This window comes from Cervus elaphus, chromosome 3 (assembly GCF_910594005.1).
Source record: "Cervus elaphus chromosome 3, mCerEla1.1, whole genome shotgun sequence".
NCBI classification, from domain to species: domain Eukaryota; kingdom Metazoa; phylum Chordata; class Mammalia; order Artiodactyla; family Cervidae; genus Cervus; species Cervus elaphus.
In genome coordinates, this window is record NC_057817.1 from 18344703 (window position 1) to 18364917 (window position 20215).

General features: G+C 33.9%; 1 protein-coding gene across 7 annotated transcripts in view; it reads left to right on the forward strand.

Annotated features, from left to right (window-relative positions):
* The window catches only part of TMTC3 (transmembrane O-mannosyltransferase targeting cadherins 3), a 59948-nt gene that overhangs the window by 22537 nt on the left and 17196 nt on the right, over positions 1-20215 (forward strand). For all 7 annotated transcript variants that reach the window (XM_043880807.1, XM_043880818.1, XM_043880821.1 and 4 more), the window contains 6 exons: positions 679-778; positions 4757-4872; positions 5322-5494; positions 11725-11977; positions 17359-17507; positions 19468-19588. In XM_043880807.1, coding sequence (XP_043736742.1) covers positions 679-778; positions 4757-4872; positions 5322-5494; positions 11725-11977; positions 17359-17507; positions 19468-19588 — 912 coding nt within the window. The remainder of the gene's footprint in view (positions 1-678; positions 779-4756; positions 4873-5321; positions 5495-11724; positions 11978-17358; positions 17508-19467; positions 19589-20215) is intronic.

A 20215-nucleotide genomic window follows, 5' to 3' on the forward strand; every position in this document is an offset into this window, starting at 1 on the left:
AACAGTGGTCTGTGTGTTTAAACTCTGTAGAGCTGTGTGTGTGCGATGCAGTGTCGTCGTGTGTTTCTCCCAATATCCTGAACCTTTTGGTATTTAACTGAACATTTCTCTATACATCTACAAAAATGATTGGTTGTTTTAAGTTTTATAGTGAGTTCAGAATACTTTAAAGAGTTTGGGGGGATTTTATATTTAAATTTTTTTAAGTTTAAAAGGATATTTTAAAGTGTATTGTCTTTTTAAACTTTGCAGGTTTTATTTGTGAGATATGATGTATTGAGTTTGTTATATACTTATATTTTAAGAACACTTGTATTTTAAAAAAAAATTTAGAACTAAGTCTCGATGGTATACTATTTATTTGTGTAAGATGTTACTGTTGAAGGAAGCTGGGTAAAGGGTAAACAGGACTTCTCTATACTATTTCTGCAACTTCCTCGGAGTCTATAATTATTGATAGTTAAAATAATAAAAGCTAATAGTTACTGAAGAATATATTTTTATGTAAGATACACAAATTCACCACATGAGGGCACTCAAGGAATGCCTAAAAAACAGAAATGTGCACTTGAAAAGTTACAGCAGCTTAATTTCTAATTAAACTGCTGTTGCAATTTTATACTTAAAATTTCAAAATGCTTTTCATTAATATGGACCCCCCTGCCTTTCCCTTTCCAGGTAACAGGTGTTGTAGGAAGAGCAGAACTTCTGTCATCTATCTTTTTTCTAGCTGCATTTTTGTCATATACTAAATCAAAAGGACCAGATAATTCCATAGGTAAATGTCTAATATTCAATACTTTTCCTTTAGCTGTAAAACTCAAGTAATTTGTATTTACTTCAAGTGGTTCTTATTATGCCATATTTGTTTATATATCATGTCACTTTAGCATCTATGGACGTAAGAAAAGTATGCAATATTGTCAGTATTAAAAATTGAGTGTAGTTTATATTTTATCATGACTAGCAATTTCTAGTTGATCTAATTTTTTAAAATTTCCCTAGAATATAGGAGTTTTAGGGTTATTCTTAGTTCTGTCTGCCATTACCTCCAAATAATTAAAGTAGCAATACTTAGCTGTCTTTCTATAAATAACGCCTGTGAAGGCTATAACATGTATTGTTTAGGCAAGATTAAAATCCTCTTAGAGTATAACTTTCATTGTGTCGATCATAGTTCAGCTGTTCATTGACTCCCCTCTATGTCATCTGCATTGGAAAATGCCTTGTATACATTAGCCCACTAGTCCTAGTGATGCTTGGCATTGTCAGAAAACAAATTCCAGGCAGTAAAAATGATTTTTAAAGACTGTGGATACAGTGAACATGAAAGGGACTTCACATAATGGTCTTAATCTGGTTAATCTTAAAATTTATTTCTGAGGTTTTTTTCCTGTGTTCTTGGAGAATGTTCTCACTATAGACCCAAGGCGTTGATGATAAGGAGCCTCATTTTTATATGTATGAAAATGAGGTTTCAAGAAATAAGCAGTTCAGCTAAACAGCTTCTTAGATTTGTCATGTAAGTAGGTTTGCTTTATGCTGCTATGCGTAATGCCTTTTTAAAACAATTTGGGTTCAGCGTAGCAAAGTGGTTAAAAGCATGGCCTGTGGAGTCCAGTTTCACGTTTCAGGCCCACCGTTTAGTAGCTTCATTTACTGTGTTGGTCAAATTACATCACCTCTGTGCTTTAGTTTCTTTATAAAATGTAGGTAATAAGAGTCTCTACCTGTTGAGGATTAGTTGAGTTAAGCATGTTAAGGCATTTAAATCTGTACCTGGCTCATCGGAAGCAGTAACCCTATTTTCCCTGTTGCCTGTCATGCAGTGAGAGGTAGTTCAGTAACTAATACGGAATTGCAAGCCAAGATCATCTTTAAATACCATCCTAAACATGAATGATGAACTTAGAATATATTGTGAACTTCAAGACTGTAATCAGGCCTCTGCCTACTTCCCTAAACTTGGTGTCTCCTACAGTTTTACCCTAGTCTCTTCACTATAGCCAAGCAAGCCTTGCTGATCTTCAAACAGGTGAAGCACTGGCCTTTACACTTGCTGTCCCCTTTTGCTTCAATTTTCTTCCGTCAGATCTTCACATAGTTATATTCTTTGCGTCATCAGGCCTCAGCTCAGCGGTTTCCCTCTTAGAGAAACTTTCTTCGTTCTAGCTAAAGTAGCCTTTCATTTTATTATATTTTTTCATTCTTAGTAATTTTACTTGGTTATTTTTAAAAATTTCTTATTCTTTGTAACTCCAGTTTCTTTATTTCCTTTAGAATCACTTGTTTTAAATTACTTTAACTTCTTAGTTTATCTTTTCAGGTAATTCTTATTTAGTTAATGTATGTTATTGTGTTTGTACTCTCTCTTTTTTAACTGTAGTACCCTTCAGATATCTACTTAGCATATTTTAAAAGGCTTTTGATCTCAGGCCACATGTTCTCTGAAAGTTATTGACCACTGTCTAATAATGAAAAAGACCAGGGCCACTGTGTCCATCCAGTGACTTAATTAAACCCAGGATGGAAATTTCCAGGCTTCCCAGGGCCGCTTCTGATCACTGTTGTTGTTGCCACCCAACCATCTCACCCTTTGTTGCCCTGTCTCCTCCTGCCCTCAGTCTTCCCCAGCATCAAGGTCTTTTCCAATGAGTCGTCTCTTCACATCAGGTAGCCAAAGTATTAGAGCTTCAGCATCAATCCTTCCAATGAATATTCAGGGTTGATTTCCTTTAAGATTGACTGATTTGATCCCCTTGCTCTTCAGGGACTCTCTAGAGTCTTCCCCAACACCACAGTTCAAAAGCATCAATTCTTCGCCACTCAGCCTTCTTTATGGTCCTACTCTCACATCCGTACGTGACCCCTGCAAATGTAGTAAATACTAAAAATAACTAAAAATAAATACATGATACCAAAGATATGTGTCTTTACACATGTAAAATCAACTTGGAAACCTGTGTTTGAAATTGGAATAGATTTTGATTATTGAAATTGATTCTATACTGAACATATGTATTTTTTTTTAATGTCAGTTTATTTAGCAGGAATACTTACTTGGGACTAAATCACCATAGTGACTTCAGCCACAGAGATCTGATTATAAAAATCAGTGTGTACGTTCATAGTCACCAAAGGTTGAAGAACTAAAGTGACTGTTTTTAGCAAAACTTTTGCCTTTATTAGAACTATTAGTTGCTTAAATTAAATCCAGCATCATGGAATGCAGCTGTTTGGTTTCTATTCCTTGGAGTGAAAGTATAATGCAAATTAGCAAGTTTTGTATTTAGTTTTGTATTTAATATGAGAAGAACCAAGTTAAAGTCATGGTCTGCTTACTGTGTATGACTCTGGTTAAACCTCCAAAATTCTTTCCTCATCTTGAATATGATTCCAACTGCCCTCATATCCCATAGAGTGATTGAAATGCTATGAAATACACTAAACTGGTTATCTAAACTGTTTAATATACCTGTTATCAAGGCCATTGTTTCCCACTTTTTTTATTATACGCATACCATTTCAGTCATACTATATTCTCTGTATCCTTCACTTGCCAAGCTTATTCCCTCCTCTACTCCTTTATTCATAGATACCCCTTTGCCAGTTTTTTTATGTCTCATATGTCCTTCAAGGTCCAGCTTTCGGTTCAATTTGTTTTGTAAATAATCATCTACTAATTTCTTGGCTCTGTGAATTTCTTGTTGACTTTTAGCCAGATAATTCAGCCCTTAATATAATCTGTTACATTAGTATTAACAGTTTGGGCCTAACTAGAATATGAGAGATTTTCTGAGGAAGGAATACTGTTATACTCAATATTTCTAATGGTGTTCTAGGTTTGTTTTTTTGTTTTTTTCCCTTTAGGTAATTTTAGAGTTCTTCAAAATTGAAAATGATTTCGAAAACATAGTTCTATATTAAACCCAATGACAAAATAAAAATGTAATAGCTTCATGAATTCTGTTATTTATACCTGGATTTAAGTCAGTTATTTGAGTTTTATTTGATTAATGTTCTTATTAAAAACTGAGGTCACACAATCATTCTACCATGTGGAAGAGTTATAAATCATATTTTCTGATAAGAAAGCTGAAGCTCAAAAAAGTTGCCTAAAATCCCAAAGCAAATTAGTGGTAAATCCAGATTTAGTCTCACAATTCATTATTCTTTAATCAGATTACTACTAAGTAGAAGCACACAGTACAAAAGACATTTACTCACAATTGATGAATGTAAATTTTCCCCTTAAATAGAACTTGTGAATATTCTATTACAAATTTTTGTTATAGTATTGATTTAAATGCATATTGTTAACCTGTTTTAGTTTTCCTCGTCTTATTTTTCCCAGTAACAATGGTAATGTACTTTGCCCAGTAGTTTTCAGTTTCAAATTTTTAATTACTTACAGATATAATAAAGTGTATAGATATCTCTATGATAATTTCAGATATTTATCTTCATTTCAAATTGATAGTTCATTAATCACTGCACTCAACACTAAATTTCTCTTTTCCAAATTGGCCACCCTACCTTTGTTTTTAAATGTTAGCATTTGATTAGGTAATTTTCCTCTTCACAAAAGTTTTTTAGTTCAAATTATATATATTAATGTACTGTTTTGAATATATAAAGCAAAAATTGCTTACAACATTTGAAGTTTTTCAGTAATATCTAATTGTTGTCTTATTCTTTTATGATATTGTAAAATTGTTTTTGTGTGTTTTTATATTTTTCTGTTCCTGAATTGTAGCGTGGACTCCAATTGCATTGACAGTTTTTTTAGTGGCTGTTGCAACACTATGTAAAGAACAAGGAATAACAGTTGTGGGAATTTGCTGTGTATATGAAGTATTTATTGCCCAAGGGGTAAGGAGAAATATAAATTTCCTTGTTGCTGTCTTTTATATTGTTTGATTCAGATTCTAATGATATATTTTCTAAATGTATCATCATATAAATTGCTTTACCAATAATATTTAGCAAAAATTTGCAAGAAACAAGCATGTTTTGCCTTCATACCCACTGAATATTACTTAACATCTTATATTACAGCTTCAGTTTTTTAAGGACAGATTTTTAAGTTTCAATAAAGGAACTGTTGGGCAGTTTGCAAAAGCACCAGTAATACTGTATAGTATAATTCATTATTGGATAAGACTGTTGGGCTCAGTTTTATTCATTATCAGTTCCACCAGTTCCATGTTGATTTTATAATTATAGTCAATTTTTATTTAATCTTACAATTAGAAAGTACAGTTGTTGAAAACGTTACCGTAAATTGCTATTTTTTACTTATTTTTTTTTTCTTTTTCTAGTATACTTTGCCATTGTTATGTACTACTGCTGGACAGTTTCTTCGTGGGAAGGGTAGTATTCCATTTTCTATGCTGCAGACACTAATAAAACTCATTGTTTTGATGTTCAGTACACTGTTACTTGTTGTGATTAGAGTCCAGGTTATTCAGTCGCAACTTCCAGTGTTCACCAGGTATGAAATTCTGGTTCTTTTTCTTTTTTCTTTTTTTTTTTAAACTTTGAGTTTTAAGTGATTGCAAATGTTTCAGAAAGTCTTTGGTTTATATTAAGGTTTTTTAACAGCTTTATTGAGTTATAATTTATACTTTTTAAGAACCCTCATGTATTTAAAATGTTGAGATTAATAGGTTTGATATACGTGTACACTCATGGAAGCATCAGTCAAGATAATGCTCCCCCAGTTGGTTAAGTGTTCAGTCTTCCATATCCTTGGTCATTTTTGTCTACTTGTTCTATTAATTATTGAGAAAAGGATGTTGAAATCTCTGACTGTAACTGATCAGAGTTACAGACTGACTGATTTGTCTGTTTCTCCTCAGTTCTGTCAATTTTTGCTTCCTGTATTTATTGTAAAACTCTACAATAAAGTATATCAATATTTAGGATTTTGATGTCTTCTTGATGAATTGATCCCTTTATCATTATTAAATGAGCTTTTTTATCCCTAGTAATAGTCTTTACTAAGAAATTCACTTTTCCTTATATTAATATAACTACTCCAGCTGTCTTTTTGTTAGTGATAAATGGTCTATCTTTTTTCATTCTTTTACCTCTTAATTCTATCTATATCTTTATATTTAAAGTAGATTTTTTATAGGCTACATATAGTTGGGTCTTCCTTTTTTGTTTGGTCAGATAATCTGTCTTTTAAATGGTGGCTTCAGCTGTCTGATACAGTTTGTTGTAAATCTACCATCTTACTAATTGTTTTCTCTTTGTCTCATCTGTTCTTTGTTCTATTTTTTCTCTGTTTTGAATTGAGTATTTTGTATTACCCCATTCTTATCTCCTTGTTGGCTTATTAGCTATAAATCTTTGCTGTGTATTTTTAGTGATTGCTTTAGGGGTTTTTTTGGTTTACATCATTTATTTATCACAATTTATCTTTAAGGAATATTATAATTGTATGTATGTAAATTATAAATGTAAATATATATAGTACTAATACATATATAATAAATATGTTTTTATACAAACACTTTAAATAATAATGTAGCCTTTGTGCTATTTTCATATTTTTTATTGAGTATACATTATAAATCCCACAATACATTGTTATTTTTTCCTGTAAACAGTTATATTTGAAAGATTAAATTTTTTAAAAATTTTGTGTTACCCCATAGAGTTACCATTTTTAGTGTTCTTCCTTTGTTAGATCAAGATTTTCATCTGGTACCATTTTTCCTTGTGGCTGAAGGACTTTCTTTGACATTTCTTAACATGTAGGACTGCGCTGGTGATGAATTCTTTAAGCTTTTGTATATATAATACCTTTATTTTACCTTTGTTTTTGAAAGATATTTTCCTTGAGTGTAGAATTCTACAATGCTGGTTTTCATTCACTAACCTAAAAATATTACTCTATATTCTATGGCTTGTGTTATGTTAAATGGAAAATCTTTTCATCCTTATCTTTATGTTTCTGCATGTAGTATGTCTTTTTTTTCAATGTTTGCTTTTAATAGTTTCTCTTTATCGTTGTTTCTCTTCTCTGTATTTTTTAATTGAGACATAATCAACATATAGCATTTTATTAGTGAACAACATAATGAATCTTACACACACACACACACACACACACACACAAATGATTGCCATAATAAATTTAGTCAACATCCATCACCACACATAATTACCAAAAAGTTTTTTTTCTTTTGATGAGAACTTTTAAGATCTATACTCTTAGCAACTTCCAAATATATGATACAGTATTATTAACTACAATCATGATCCTGTACATTACAACTTCAGGACTTATAACAAACTGGCTGAAAATGGCCAGAAGTTGCAAGCTTTCAGTTACTGTTTGTGTTATCTTCATGTTTCTTGTGCTTAGGTTAATTTAGCTTTTTAGAATATGTAGGTCTTACTTCATATACATTTTGGAATTGTTTCAGTTATAAACTTCTTGAAACATTTTTTCTTTGCTCTCCTTTCTTCTTCTGCGGACACCAATTACATGTACTTTAGGCTTCTTGAAATACTGCTGCTACTCTATATTTATTTCTCTTCCCTCCAAAGCTATTTTTCCCATTTTCATCTTGGATAATTTCTTCCATTGTAGCTTCAAGTTTACTAATTTTTTTCTGCATTTCTAATCTGCCCTTAATTTCTTTTATTTTTCATCTCAGACATTTTCATCTCTATTTGAGTTCTGTTTGAGCTGTGTGTGTGTGTGTTTGTGTATGTATTCCATATTTCTAACTGTTAGGACTTTAATGTCCTTTTCCACTGATTTTGTCATCTGTGTAATTTCTTGGTCAGTTTAGATTGAATAATTTTTCTCCTCATGGATTGTATTTTTCTACCTCTTCACATGCTTGGTAGTTTTTCTAATAGGTACTGTATCTGATTTTACCTAATGTATTCCTATAAATATTGTAGAGCATTGTTCTCAGATGCATGTAAGTTATTTGAAAGATGTTTCATCTTCAGGTGCTGCTTTTAAGCTTTGTTTTAGAAGACCATAGCAGTGTTTGTTTAACAGCTAAGTCGTGTCTGGCTCTTTTGGCAACCCCATGGACTGTAGCATGCCAGGCTCCTCTGTCCGTGGGATTTTCAGGCCAGAATCCTCGAGTGAGTTACCACTTCCTTCTCCAGGGGATCTTCCCTACCCAAGGATTGAACCCACTTCTGCATTGGCAGGAGCATTTCTTACCACTGAGCCACCTGGGAAGCATAGCAGCATTTAGGATAGGGCTAATTTTGCTCCCTTGCTGACACAAGACCCTTCTGAGCTCTCCTTGATAGACTTCGCGTTATGAGGATTTCCATTCTGGCTGCTGAAGAACTGTTCCCAGTTGTGAGTTTTTATCTGATCCTCTCAGAAGGTACTTTCCAAACTGTATTAGTTTTCCTAGACCTGCTGTAACAATTGACCAGAAACTGAGTGGCTTCAAGAGCAGGAACTTACTGTCTCACGGCGCTGGAGGCCAGAGTCCAAAAATCAAGGTGTCAGGCACAGTTCGTTCCTTCGGAAGGCTCTGAGAAAGAATCTGTTCTATGCCTAGCTTCTGGCGGCTGCTGGCAGTCTTTGACGTTCCTTGGCACGTTGCTGTTTCACTGTAATCTGCTCCGTCTTTGCCTAGCCTTTTTCCCTGTGTGTTTCTCTGTATTTTCTCTTCTTTGTGTAAGAACATCAGTCATTAGATGGTGCTGTGCTGTGCTTAGTCGTGCGGTCATGTCCGACTCTTTGCGACCCCATGACTGCAGCCTCCCAGGCTCCTCTGTCCATGGGGATTCTTCAGGGAAGAGTACTAGAGTGGGTCACCATGCCCTCATTAGATAGTGGGCCCACCCTTAATCCAGTGTGACCTCATCTTAACTCTGACTGCATTGACAAAGACCTTCTTGCTAATAAAGTCACATTCTGGGGTTTTGGGTAGACATAAACTTTGGGGAGACAGAAATCAACCCCCTATACTGTCCTTAGGTATTTCTTTGTGTATATATGCTGATCAGTTCTCATTAGTACTGAAAACTGGAGAGAGAGCCTTTACAGATATGAGTTCTCTTTCTCAACAGTTTTCTTCTTCCTGGTATTCTGCCTGCTAATTCTAATCCCCCTGGACTTCTAGGGCTCCCAGCTCTATCTTCTCAATTTAGGGATACAAATGGTCTCCACTCAGATTCTCTCTTGTTGCTGCACAGACTAAAAATTCTATCCAAGTTCTAAACTCTTTAGGTAGGACTTCCCTCATCTGTTTTTTGTTTTTATTTTTCCTATCAATCAAGTGTCATTGTCCTTCTTTGCTTGATGCTTAGAATGTTAAAGGAAAGTTTACTTTTCCTTTTTTTTTATTTTGTTTAAGGCTAGAAACAAAAGTTATACTGAATTTTAACATTCTTATCTTTTTTTTCCTGCTCTTATAGCATTTTTCCACACCTCACTCATGCAAAGTTTAAAAGAAAATTTATAAAGTTGCCTATTCATAGTTTTATTCAAGTGACTGACATTACATGCAAGAAATTTTTTTTAAACAAAAGCCCAATTTTTTTCCATTATAGGTTATTACAAGATACTGAATATAGTTCTCTTTGCTATGCAATAGGACTTTGTTTATCTCTTTTATATTTAGTAAGGTATATCTGTTAAATCCAAGCTCCTAATTTATCCCTCCCTTACCTTTTCCCCTTTGGTAGTCATATATTTGTTTTCTATGTCTGAGTCTCTTTCCGTTTAGTAAATAAGTTCATTTGTATCTTCTTTTAGATTCCACATATAAGTGATATCATATGATATTTGGTTTTCTCTACCTAATTTACTTCACCAAGTATGATAATCTCTAGGTCTATCCATGTTGGTGTAAATGGTATTATTTCATTGTTCTTTTATGTCTGAGTAATATTCCATTGAATAATAACTATCCTTAATAGCATTTTTTTCTATAAAGAATATTTACTTTTTACTACCAGAATTTTTACTTCTGAGTCTAGCCATGCTAAACTAAAAGCTCATTTAAGCATGATAGTGTGGAAAGTAGACTGAATTGTAGATAGATATTTTGTATTTCCTTCTTCACTCCTTAGTCCTAATGTTTCCTGTTTATCATTTGTTTTAGGGAATTTGAATCAAGTCTTTTGCATCTCTGGTTCTGTAATATGAAAGTGTGCCTTATAGGTGTGAATGTATTTATTTTTTGTATATATATGTAGACGGGTATATGGAGTATGTTATGTTTAACACCGTATTTTCCAAATATAAGCATTTTAAAATGTGTATATATGTACGTGTGTTATATAAATTTTATTCTGTTATCCTTTGAGGTTGATTGTAATATGATTAGACTTGCTTTGACATGTATTCTTTGACTGAAGTTCAATTATCAAATAATTTATCCTAAATAGTTAATCTTTCTAAATGAACTCTGACAAGTGGATGACAGGACAAGGTTTTGTGTTCAGTTTTGTTGGTCATGTTGAGAATTCAAATCCTGACTTTCAAGATATAGTATTTTTCATACATGTATATATTGAGGTATGAACCTTTTGGAGAAGGGATTGGCTGTCCACTCCAGTATTCTCACCTGGAGAATCCCAGGGAGAGAAGAGCCTGGAGGGCTACAGCTCATAGGGTTGCAAAGAGTCGGACGCGACTGAAGCGACTTAGAACAGCATGAAAGTTTAGGAAATATTATTTGTTCAAAAAATAATTCATTTTTCTCAACCAGTTGATATTTTTAAGAAGACCAAGTCAAATAAGTGATAGAGGTCATGTCCAGCTCTTGGTGACCCCGTGGGCTGTAGCTCACAGGCTCCTTCTGTCCATGGAATTCAGGCGAGAATTCGTAAGTGGGTGGCCATTCCCTTTTCCAGCGGATCTTCCTGACCCAGTGACTCTACCTACCTTGCAGGCGGATTCTTTACCATCTGAGTCACCAGGGAAGATTTAAACAACTATATGTTAACACAATTTAGATATGTTAATACAATTTAGAACATAGTGTAAAGAATTAAAAATCTGGAATGATTAATTTAAATGTACTTTTAAAAAATGATTTCACTTAATTTGCAGTAAACAGACTAGTAATATATCATGGCCTATATAAACTAGGATATAAGTTGTATTAAGTAGAGCACAAATAAAATGTGCCGTATGGCTGTGCAGTTACTACTCTGTACTAGAATTTGGTTTTTAGCTTTGTAGAAGTCAAAACGAAAAGAAAAAGCTCATAGATGATTTAGTTGTCTCTGTGACAAAAGAAAACATAGTTCTAGAAAACATAATTTTCATTAACATTTGGTGATGAAAGAAACATCTCTTAAAAGGAAAACATTAATTAGTGTTCTCAGAAGCATTCATACAACAATGAATCGTACAAAACTTTTCTTATGATATTGAAGCAGAAAGCCATAATTTAATAAAAGCATTTCTACAGAATGTCATAATATTATAGAATACCTGTCTGAATCATTCTCATAATAAACTAGAAATAGGTAACCTGCTTGCCTCTCAAACAGTTCTTCATAAATATCATACCTCTCAATTAGACATTTCATAAAGAAATTTGAACTCAGGCAAGAATCTAAGGTATCCATAAAGAGTTTATGTCTTTAGCAAGATTACATGTAAAATGCTGTTTTTATTATTGTTGTTCAGTATTTGTATCTTTTATATATTAACTTTGTGTTTAAAGTGTTTTAATTTCAGTAACTTTTTTTTTTTTTTCATTCTTTACACAGGTTTGATAACCCAGCTGCTGTAAGCCCAACTCCTACAAGGCAGCTGACTTTTAACTACCTGCTTCCTGTGAATGCTTGGCTTCTATTAAATCCTTCAGAGCTCTGCTGTGATTGGACCATGGGAACAATACCACTGATAGAGTCATTTCTAGATGTTCGAAATCTTGCCACGTTTATTTTTTTTTGCTTTTTGGGAGCTTTGGGAGTATTTAGTCTCAGGTATCCTAGTAATTCCTCCAAGACTGTTTTAATGGTAAGAAAGTTGCGTAAATTTTCAGATGATACTATATACAGTTTATTAATTGAGTGCCTTTAGTTTTTCAAAAGCATCTTTGAAAAATTGCTGTCTGTCTTTGTTTGTGTCATCCTAATTTATGAACTTATTTTAGGCTATACTATAATTATATGTCAGAGTTTGATTAATGCTGCACATTCAGCATGTGACACAAAGAGTGATTATGAATTTCCCTAATTTGGTGGGAACTCTGAAATCATGGAGCATCCTTTTTAGCATTTTTTTTTTTTATTTCTTACCTTTACCCCACTAGATTATACACCCTTTTAAAGAAATTATTCAGTATACTGTATACTACTTTGTTTTCTTGGCACAGAGAAGAGGATCATGTAAGATAAGCCCCTAGAAATGCATAGCTCTTTATTTTTCATTAGCAAAACTTTCATTACTCCCTGAGGTATTTCTTGACTATGTTCAGAGAATTCTAATTATTTGAAAGTCTTTTTTTGTTTTTATGACATCTGTTTCTTTGTAGTTTTCTTAGCTCTGCCCTCACTTCTTACTCATAATAATTGTGTTGCCTCTTTAAATTATGGAAGAAAATAATCATCTTCAACATTTTCTTAAGAATTTACTGTTTGCCAGAAAGTGTTTTAATACTTTGCAAGTATATTCTGGCTGCAGCCACTAGATTCATTTATTCATTCAATAAAATTTTTGATTTGTAGCCTATGTAGCAGGGAGCATTTTAGGCACTGAGTATATGACAGTAAAAAGAAATACAGGACCCCCATTGCCAGAGAACTCACATTCTAGAGAAATTTGAAAGACTATAGGGATTGAAGTGAAGTGAAGTCACTCAGTCGTGTCCGACTCTTTGCGACCCTGTGGACTGCAGCCCACCAGGCTTCTCCGTCGATAGGATTCTGCAGGCAAGAATACTGGAGTGGATTGCCATTTCCTTCTCCAATAGGGATTGAAGAAAGATATATTTACTAGTGCCTGGACTTGTTGAGTTTGAGGTATCTTTGAAATTTTCTAACGGAGATTTTGAATGGCGCTTAGTGCCTGGAGTTTTGTGGCAAAGCCTGAGATACGCATAAAAAAATTTGATAAATTGCCACAGAGAAATTTGACAGTTGCCATAGAGATAGTAATTGAAAGCAAGATGTAAAGAAGACGACCTTTGGAGGGGTTATAGAGCAGCCTTTCTCAACTGGGATTTTGTCACATCTCTTGGAGGTGGTAACTAGCTATCACCATTCTAGATGCATAGAAGTTAATTCATACACGTAATGCATGCCTTAGACTATTTGTTCTTAATTTTCCCTCAATAAATAGTTGAAGGGGCTGAATAGAATGATAGAGAAGAAGGCTGTATCTCAGTCAGTCTTGAAAAGCTTCCATATTTAGGTGTTGTGTAAAGGAAAATAAACCAAATAGCTGCTGCTGCTGCTAAGTCCTGTCTGACTCTGTGTGACTCCATAGACAGCAGTCCACCGGGCTCCCCTGTCCCTGGGATTCTCCAGGCAAGAACACTGGAGTGGGTTGCCATTTCCTACTCCAATGCGTGAAAGTGAAGTCGCTCAGTCATGTCCGACTCTTGGCGACTCCATGGACTACAACCAACCAGGCTCCTCCATCCATGGGATTTTTCAGGCAAGAGTACCAAATAGGAAATAGACCAAATGGACAGAAAGGTAGGAAAACGTTTCTGGAAAAATGGTTAACACCAACAGTTGCTGTCAAATAGTGAGATCAGTTGGATTTGACTTCTTTTATGTAGTTACTTGGCTTCTCTCGTGGCTCAGACTGTAAAGCATCTGCCTGCAATGCTGGAGACCTGGGTTTGATCCCTGGGTTGGAAAGGTCCCCTGGAGAAGGAAATGGCAACCCACTCCAGTATTCTTGCCTGGAAAACCCCGTGGGTGGAGAAACTTGGTAGGCTATAGTCCATGGGGTCACAGAGTCGGACACGACTGAGCGCCTTCGTTTTTCATTCATGTAGTTACTTAAATGAAATCTGTATCTGTGGAGTGATTTGATTAGGAGGTGAGGAAGGGAAGATTGCTAGTGTAGGTAACCTTTAGGAATGATTTAACTGAATGTTTCAAAGAAGGAGACAAGGTCTAATTTAGAGAAGATAGCCAGTCAGGCAGTGGCTTCAAGTATAACAAAGCAACTGATCTTTTGTTGGGGGATCAGGGCTTGGGGGAAGCATAGAGACCTGGAATTGATGGACCTTCTGAGGCTGAAGTGGGTTGATGTTGGGGGGAAGAATTGCTTGGTTGGCATTTAGAATCACTTTCATGGGAGTACTCAGTTGGCTGACCTTTACACACAGAGATATCACTAATGGGTTTGCTTACAAAAAGGTACTCTGAGTTGAAACATTAAGTGAGGTTACAACCAACTGCTTGTTAACCATGTCCACAAAAATCTTTCCCTAAGAGTGTGGGAACTTGTTTTTACCTAAGGGTCATAATGAATGGTTAAGATAACTTAAAGATAATATTGTCAAAGGAGAAGATTTTTAAGGTTGGAAAGGCAAAAGTGTTTTTAGCATAGAAAATTGTTATAAGAAAGTGATTAGGTAAATGAAAGGTTGATTGATTTTAAGATTAGAGGTGTAGAGCTCAGGTTTGGCCTCAGATAGATGGAGACACTGCTTATGTTATAGGAAGGATGGAAATGGTCGTGAACGTAGATGTTAATAGATTTAGTAGCAGAGAATTAAAGAAATTCTTGTTTTATTGCTTTTGTTTTTTCTGAAAGTTTGGTAGTGTAGTCACCTCCTAAAAGTGATGTGGGTCAGAAATTTGAGAAAAATAGTCAAGATTGAAAATAGTAAAAGAGAGTGAGAGTGAGCCTACCAAAGAAACCTAGAATCTTGAGCAATCTTAAGGATTTAATTTGAAGTTGATTATGAATTTATGATGATAAAGATTTATTTTTGCTTTGGGACTTTGTCTAATGATGCTTTGCAGCTCACATAAATAAAAACGAAGCAGATACATGGTAGAATATATCTAAAACTGAGTTTCTACTAAAAAGCAAAATAAAGAGTAGTTAAATACAAAGTTTTGGCAAGTAAAATAATGATTTGTATAATGCAAACAATAAAAAATAGAACGGATATTGCCAATGAAATTAACATAGATTTACATTAATTATGTTATATTTTGTATGTATAAAAAAGGAACCCTTGTGACTTTAGGTATAACTGCTTTAAATATAGTCCTAAACATACTCTTAAATTTTTTGAAATTGAAATAGAGTCAATTTATGATACTGTGTTAGTTTTGTAGAAAACAAAGTTAGCTACCAAAGGGGAAGGGTCTTGCCTGGTGTCTCAGTGGTAAAGAATCTATCTGCCAGTGCAAGACCCAGGAGCCACAGGTTTGATCCCTGGGTCAGGAAGATCCCCTGGAGTAGGAAATGGCAACCCACTCCAGTATTCTTGCATGGGAAATCCCGTGGACAGAGCCTGGCGGGCTACAGTCCATGGGGTCGCGAAAGAGTTGGACAGGACTCTTAGCAATTTAGCAATGTGGGAAAGGGGAGGAAGAAGTGGGATAAATTTGGAATATAGCATTAACAGATACAAGCTATTGATACTATACATAAAATAAAAAATAGAAAACTATATTCAATAGCTTGTAATAATCTATTATAGAAAATAGTCTGAAAATAAATTAATGTATGTATAAAACTAAACATACTGTTTTTAGTGGTAATATTATTTGAAGCTATCTGAAAGAGGTAAGTAAACCAAAGGAGTGTCTAGCAAGCACCAGGTATGTTAAGCACTTAATAAATAAGATGTCATGTGTATCTCAATAGTATAAGTAGTTAATCCATTTATTTATTTAAAAAAATGGAGTCACAAGGTGATTGGAGTAGTTTACTCCAGATTTGCCTCCAGAACTCTTCGCTCTTTCCATTCTTTGAGAAGATATTGCATTATAGTTAACTTGGTTGGCATACAGTAACAGCGTATTAGAACATCTGAGTAAGTCAATCATTGAGACATTTCTTATTGAAGAATCAATAGATTTTTTTTTGAGAGATGGCTTTTCTTTTTTTGTGTAGCTTATTCATCAATCCATGATGCCTCTTTGGATGAATTTAACACTTTATTCTTTCAAATGAAATTGCCTTAGGGCATCCATGAATTAACAGGAAATTTTTTTAAAAAGGATCATGTATTTAGGAACAAATACCTCTGTTTCACAGCTACCTGGTTGTTTTTGTCAAACATTTCTGGAAAGTGGAAAGTGAATTATGCACTCTTAATGTTTTACCTTTTTGAATAGAAAGAAAGCACTAAAATTTCAGACTTACAAATTGCTAATAAATGAGCAGTTTGATGGTAGTGCTTTTCTTCAGATTCAGTGTTGGATCATTACAAATTACTAATTTGTGATTCATGGAGAAAGTATTCTTTTCACTATTTACATTTCTACATTGATTTTCAGTAGTAAAGTATAATAAGAAGCATTGGTTTGTCTCAAACTGTTAGAAGACTGTCAGACTTCTGAAATTGAAAAAACAACATATTTATTCCACAAGGTACTATAAAACAAATCAGAGTAAGAGAATATGGAAGCAGATGTCCGTAGAAACAGATGTCCTACTGACAACCAGCTTATTTCTTTCCATAAGTTATTTGTGTGCTAGTTATTTTCTCTTATCTTTTGTAATGACTGTAATCTGGAAACCGTATGCCATCCCATTTTCAAAATGGCAAAAACATCTAAGCATTTTGTGATGTTTATTTCTAACACAGTGCACAGTGTTGGAAATTTAGAAATTCTTACGGAATAAGTGACTTGATTTAAAGGGGCCAGTTTTATTTTTATTCATATACTAAGTCTGTTAAATGTATGTGACCTATCAGAATACTATGCAGAGCAACGCTGAAGTAACGTATAGAAGTAGTCTGCTGTCTTGTTGAAACGTAGCTGATCAATTTCCAGTATTCTTTACACATAGTAGTAATACTGATATCTTTTCCTGTCAGTTTATTTTTACCACGTGCACATAAGTTATGTAAAATGTTAATCGCTCAGTCATGTCTGACTCTTTGCGCACATTAGTTAGACATATAAAAAGTACTGATTTTTTTTTAGATATATTTTCAAAAATTTTTTATTTGATGAGGCTGAGGTGTAAGCTCTAGTGTTTAGGAAGATGTCATCTCACCTTGCTGACATACATCCTCATGTTTATTGTTACCATCCTTAAGTTTCCTTCTCTGTGTTTAAATCAGTATTCTTTATAGTGTTATTAAAATTGATCCACCAGTATTATCCAAATTAAATGATAAAATATTTGGATTTGACTGTTGCTGTGTGTATATTTTTTAATTTAATAAATTATCTTTTTTCTCTTTGTAGGCGCTTTGTTTAATGGCATTACCATTTATTCCTGCATCAAATCTTTTTTTCCCAGTTGGATTTGTTGTTGCTGAACGAGTATTATATGTTCCTAGCATGGGGTTCTGTATTTTGGTAGCCCATGGATGGCAGAAAATATCAAACAAAAGGTGAATTAAAATGTTAGTGCATTTAATGCTTACTAACTGTAGAATTTAGTATGATGCATTTAAGTGTTTAAAATGTTTGTTCTATTTTTATGTCATCTTTTTATACCTTTTTGTTTTTCACATTGATAGTCTCCTTAGCTCCTTAACTCCTACCTTATCTATGTTTTTCCTCATATTTATATAATTTTATTTTACAGTCTAACACATAAGAGACTTTAATTCAGATGCAGATGCTACAAAGAACATTATTGAGACTAAAGTTTCAAATGATCATTGCTGCTTTCATATGTAATGAATTAAGATACAGTCGTCTTAAATGAGTCATATTGGATTAATACATGTAAAATGCATATAGAAAGTAAAAGTAATTTCTTGCTTCATAGAAACCACCATGTTCTAGTTGCCTTAAACTCACTGTTAAGGAACAGAATAATCACTGATTGTATATGCAAAAAATAGTCACTGTTTCTTTTTTCTTACTTTCCCGTCCCCTTTCAACCCACAGAATTGACTTGTCTTCATCACTTGACTGTTTTGTAACACGTTGAGTCTTATGGCCAAATCCGGTCCCTGCTTGGTTTAAAGTGTATCTCCTGGCAGCTGTCAAAGTCTCTGTCCTGACTCTCCGCCACCTGTGTTCATTTCTGCTCAACCTCTTTTCACATTCTTGCTGTTGTACCAGCTCTTTAAATGTTTTTTATTTCTCAGGGTTTTACAAATAGCTGTTTTTCTCACATTGCATGTTCTCCCTGACAGTCTCATCCATGACTACAATTTTCACTCTAATATAAACTTTCTCGTAGCTTCTACCCATGTATCCAGTTATAATCACTACCAATCTTGTAGTGCCTCCCATGTGTCAGCTCTGTAATACATTTATGTAGATTTGTTTTCTCGTTTAATCTAGAAATCCCTTAACTTCATTTTGCACATTTGAAAATTGAAGCTCATATAAGTTACCTGAATTACAAAAGACCACACAGCTAGTAAACAGCAGAGTCTTGATTTAAATTTATATCTGACTATCTCTCATGTCCATGGTCCTTCTGATCCATGTACTTTTATCCTGGCTAAGTGGATCTATGAAAGTGAAAGAAACAGAACTTTGTAACTGAGGCAAAAAGCAAAAGCTCAAAGAACATTAATCCTACTAATACCAAATAAGATCATAGTGATTATCGAAGTATAACGATCGTTGTGTAAGTGACAAATTGTGTCCCAAGTGATTAACCTAAAGCTGTGGAAGTAATTTGCATCTATTTTATAAAGGGTTAATTTTACTATGACTTTTAATGAATAATTCTAGCTTTTTAAAATGTAAAATTCTGGGACTTCCCTGGTGGTCTACTTGTTAAGAATCCCTCAGCCAGTGCAGGGGAGACATCCAGTCCCTGGTTCAGAAACTAAGATCCCACGTGCATAGGGCAGCTAGGCCTGCGCACCACAGCTTTTGAGCCCACGTGCCCCAGAGTCCATGCTCTGTGGCAAGGATAGCCACCACGTTGAGAAGCCTGCACACCGCAACTAAAGAAAGCTGTATGCAGCGAAGACCCAGCACAGCCACACACACATACACAAAAGATTCTTTGAAGAATATCATGATCACCTGTGGTGTATATTGTAAGCAGTAATGGTTTTAAATATAGCCAGGGATAAGATTGACCCTTTATAAACACCACTAAGAGTATTCAGGTTATAGATAATGATACAAAAGAACTGTAAGAAGTCACAATTAAAAATTTGGTTTATCAGTTTTTTTGTCATTGAACTTTATACAGTAGTGTTTATAATGTTTAATTGTTTTGGTGTTATTCTCTCTCAAGCTGGATGATTATTAGAACAATCCCTAGTCTTTAGAATAAACTCAAACACAACGTTTAGATATATTTAACGTATTTCTTACCTCTTTTTGGTGATGAAGACAATGTTTTTTTTGTTCTGCTTTTTCTTCCTTAAACAGTGTATTTAAAAAGTTATCCTGGGTTTGTCTATCTTTGGTGATATTCACTCATGCCTTAAAAACACTCCACAGGAATTGGGATTGGGAGTCTGAATATACGCTGTTTATGTCAGCCTTGAAGGTAAAATGTTATTCAAAATATATCACCGATTATTTCCTATTGCCATTTCTGCTACAGTGTTCTAACTTTATTTTTAACTAGACAGTTACTTCTCAATGTTACATACGTCATCAAAAAATTTATAAAAATAATTTGTTCTTTGTATAATCTATACCATAACCAGTGCTCTGAATAGTACTTAGTTGTATGTCTGGAGCATATATGAATAATTCACCAAATGCTATACAATTGTTAGATGCTGAAATGATAAAATGTTTAAATGTGAATACTTTGTTTCATTTATTCTTAAGGTGTACTTTTTTTTTTAAGCTTTTAACATGTCTGAAATCAGAATAAATCTTACAGTGAAAGGCATCTTACAATTAATGACCTTTTTTGTTTCTTAATGATATATAAGATAACGATGAGCCTTACAACTGATGGCATCTTAAATTCAATGAAATAAAATACATGGCAGAAAATGGCACCCTATCATACTGAGGATAACCAATGGTTATAAAACTATAGGAAAGATAGGTACTGGCAGACAGGAGGGATGTTGCATCTCTATGGAATGGACAATATAAATGAGAAAAGTTCTTTTAAAAATCATATGATTTGTTTTCTGTAAAAGTTATAAGCAAAGAT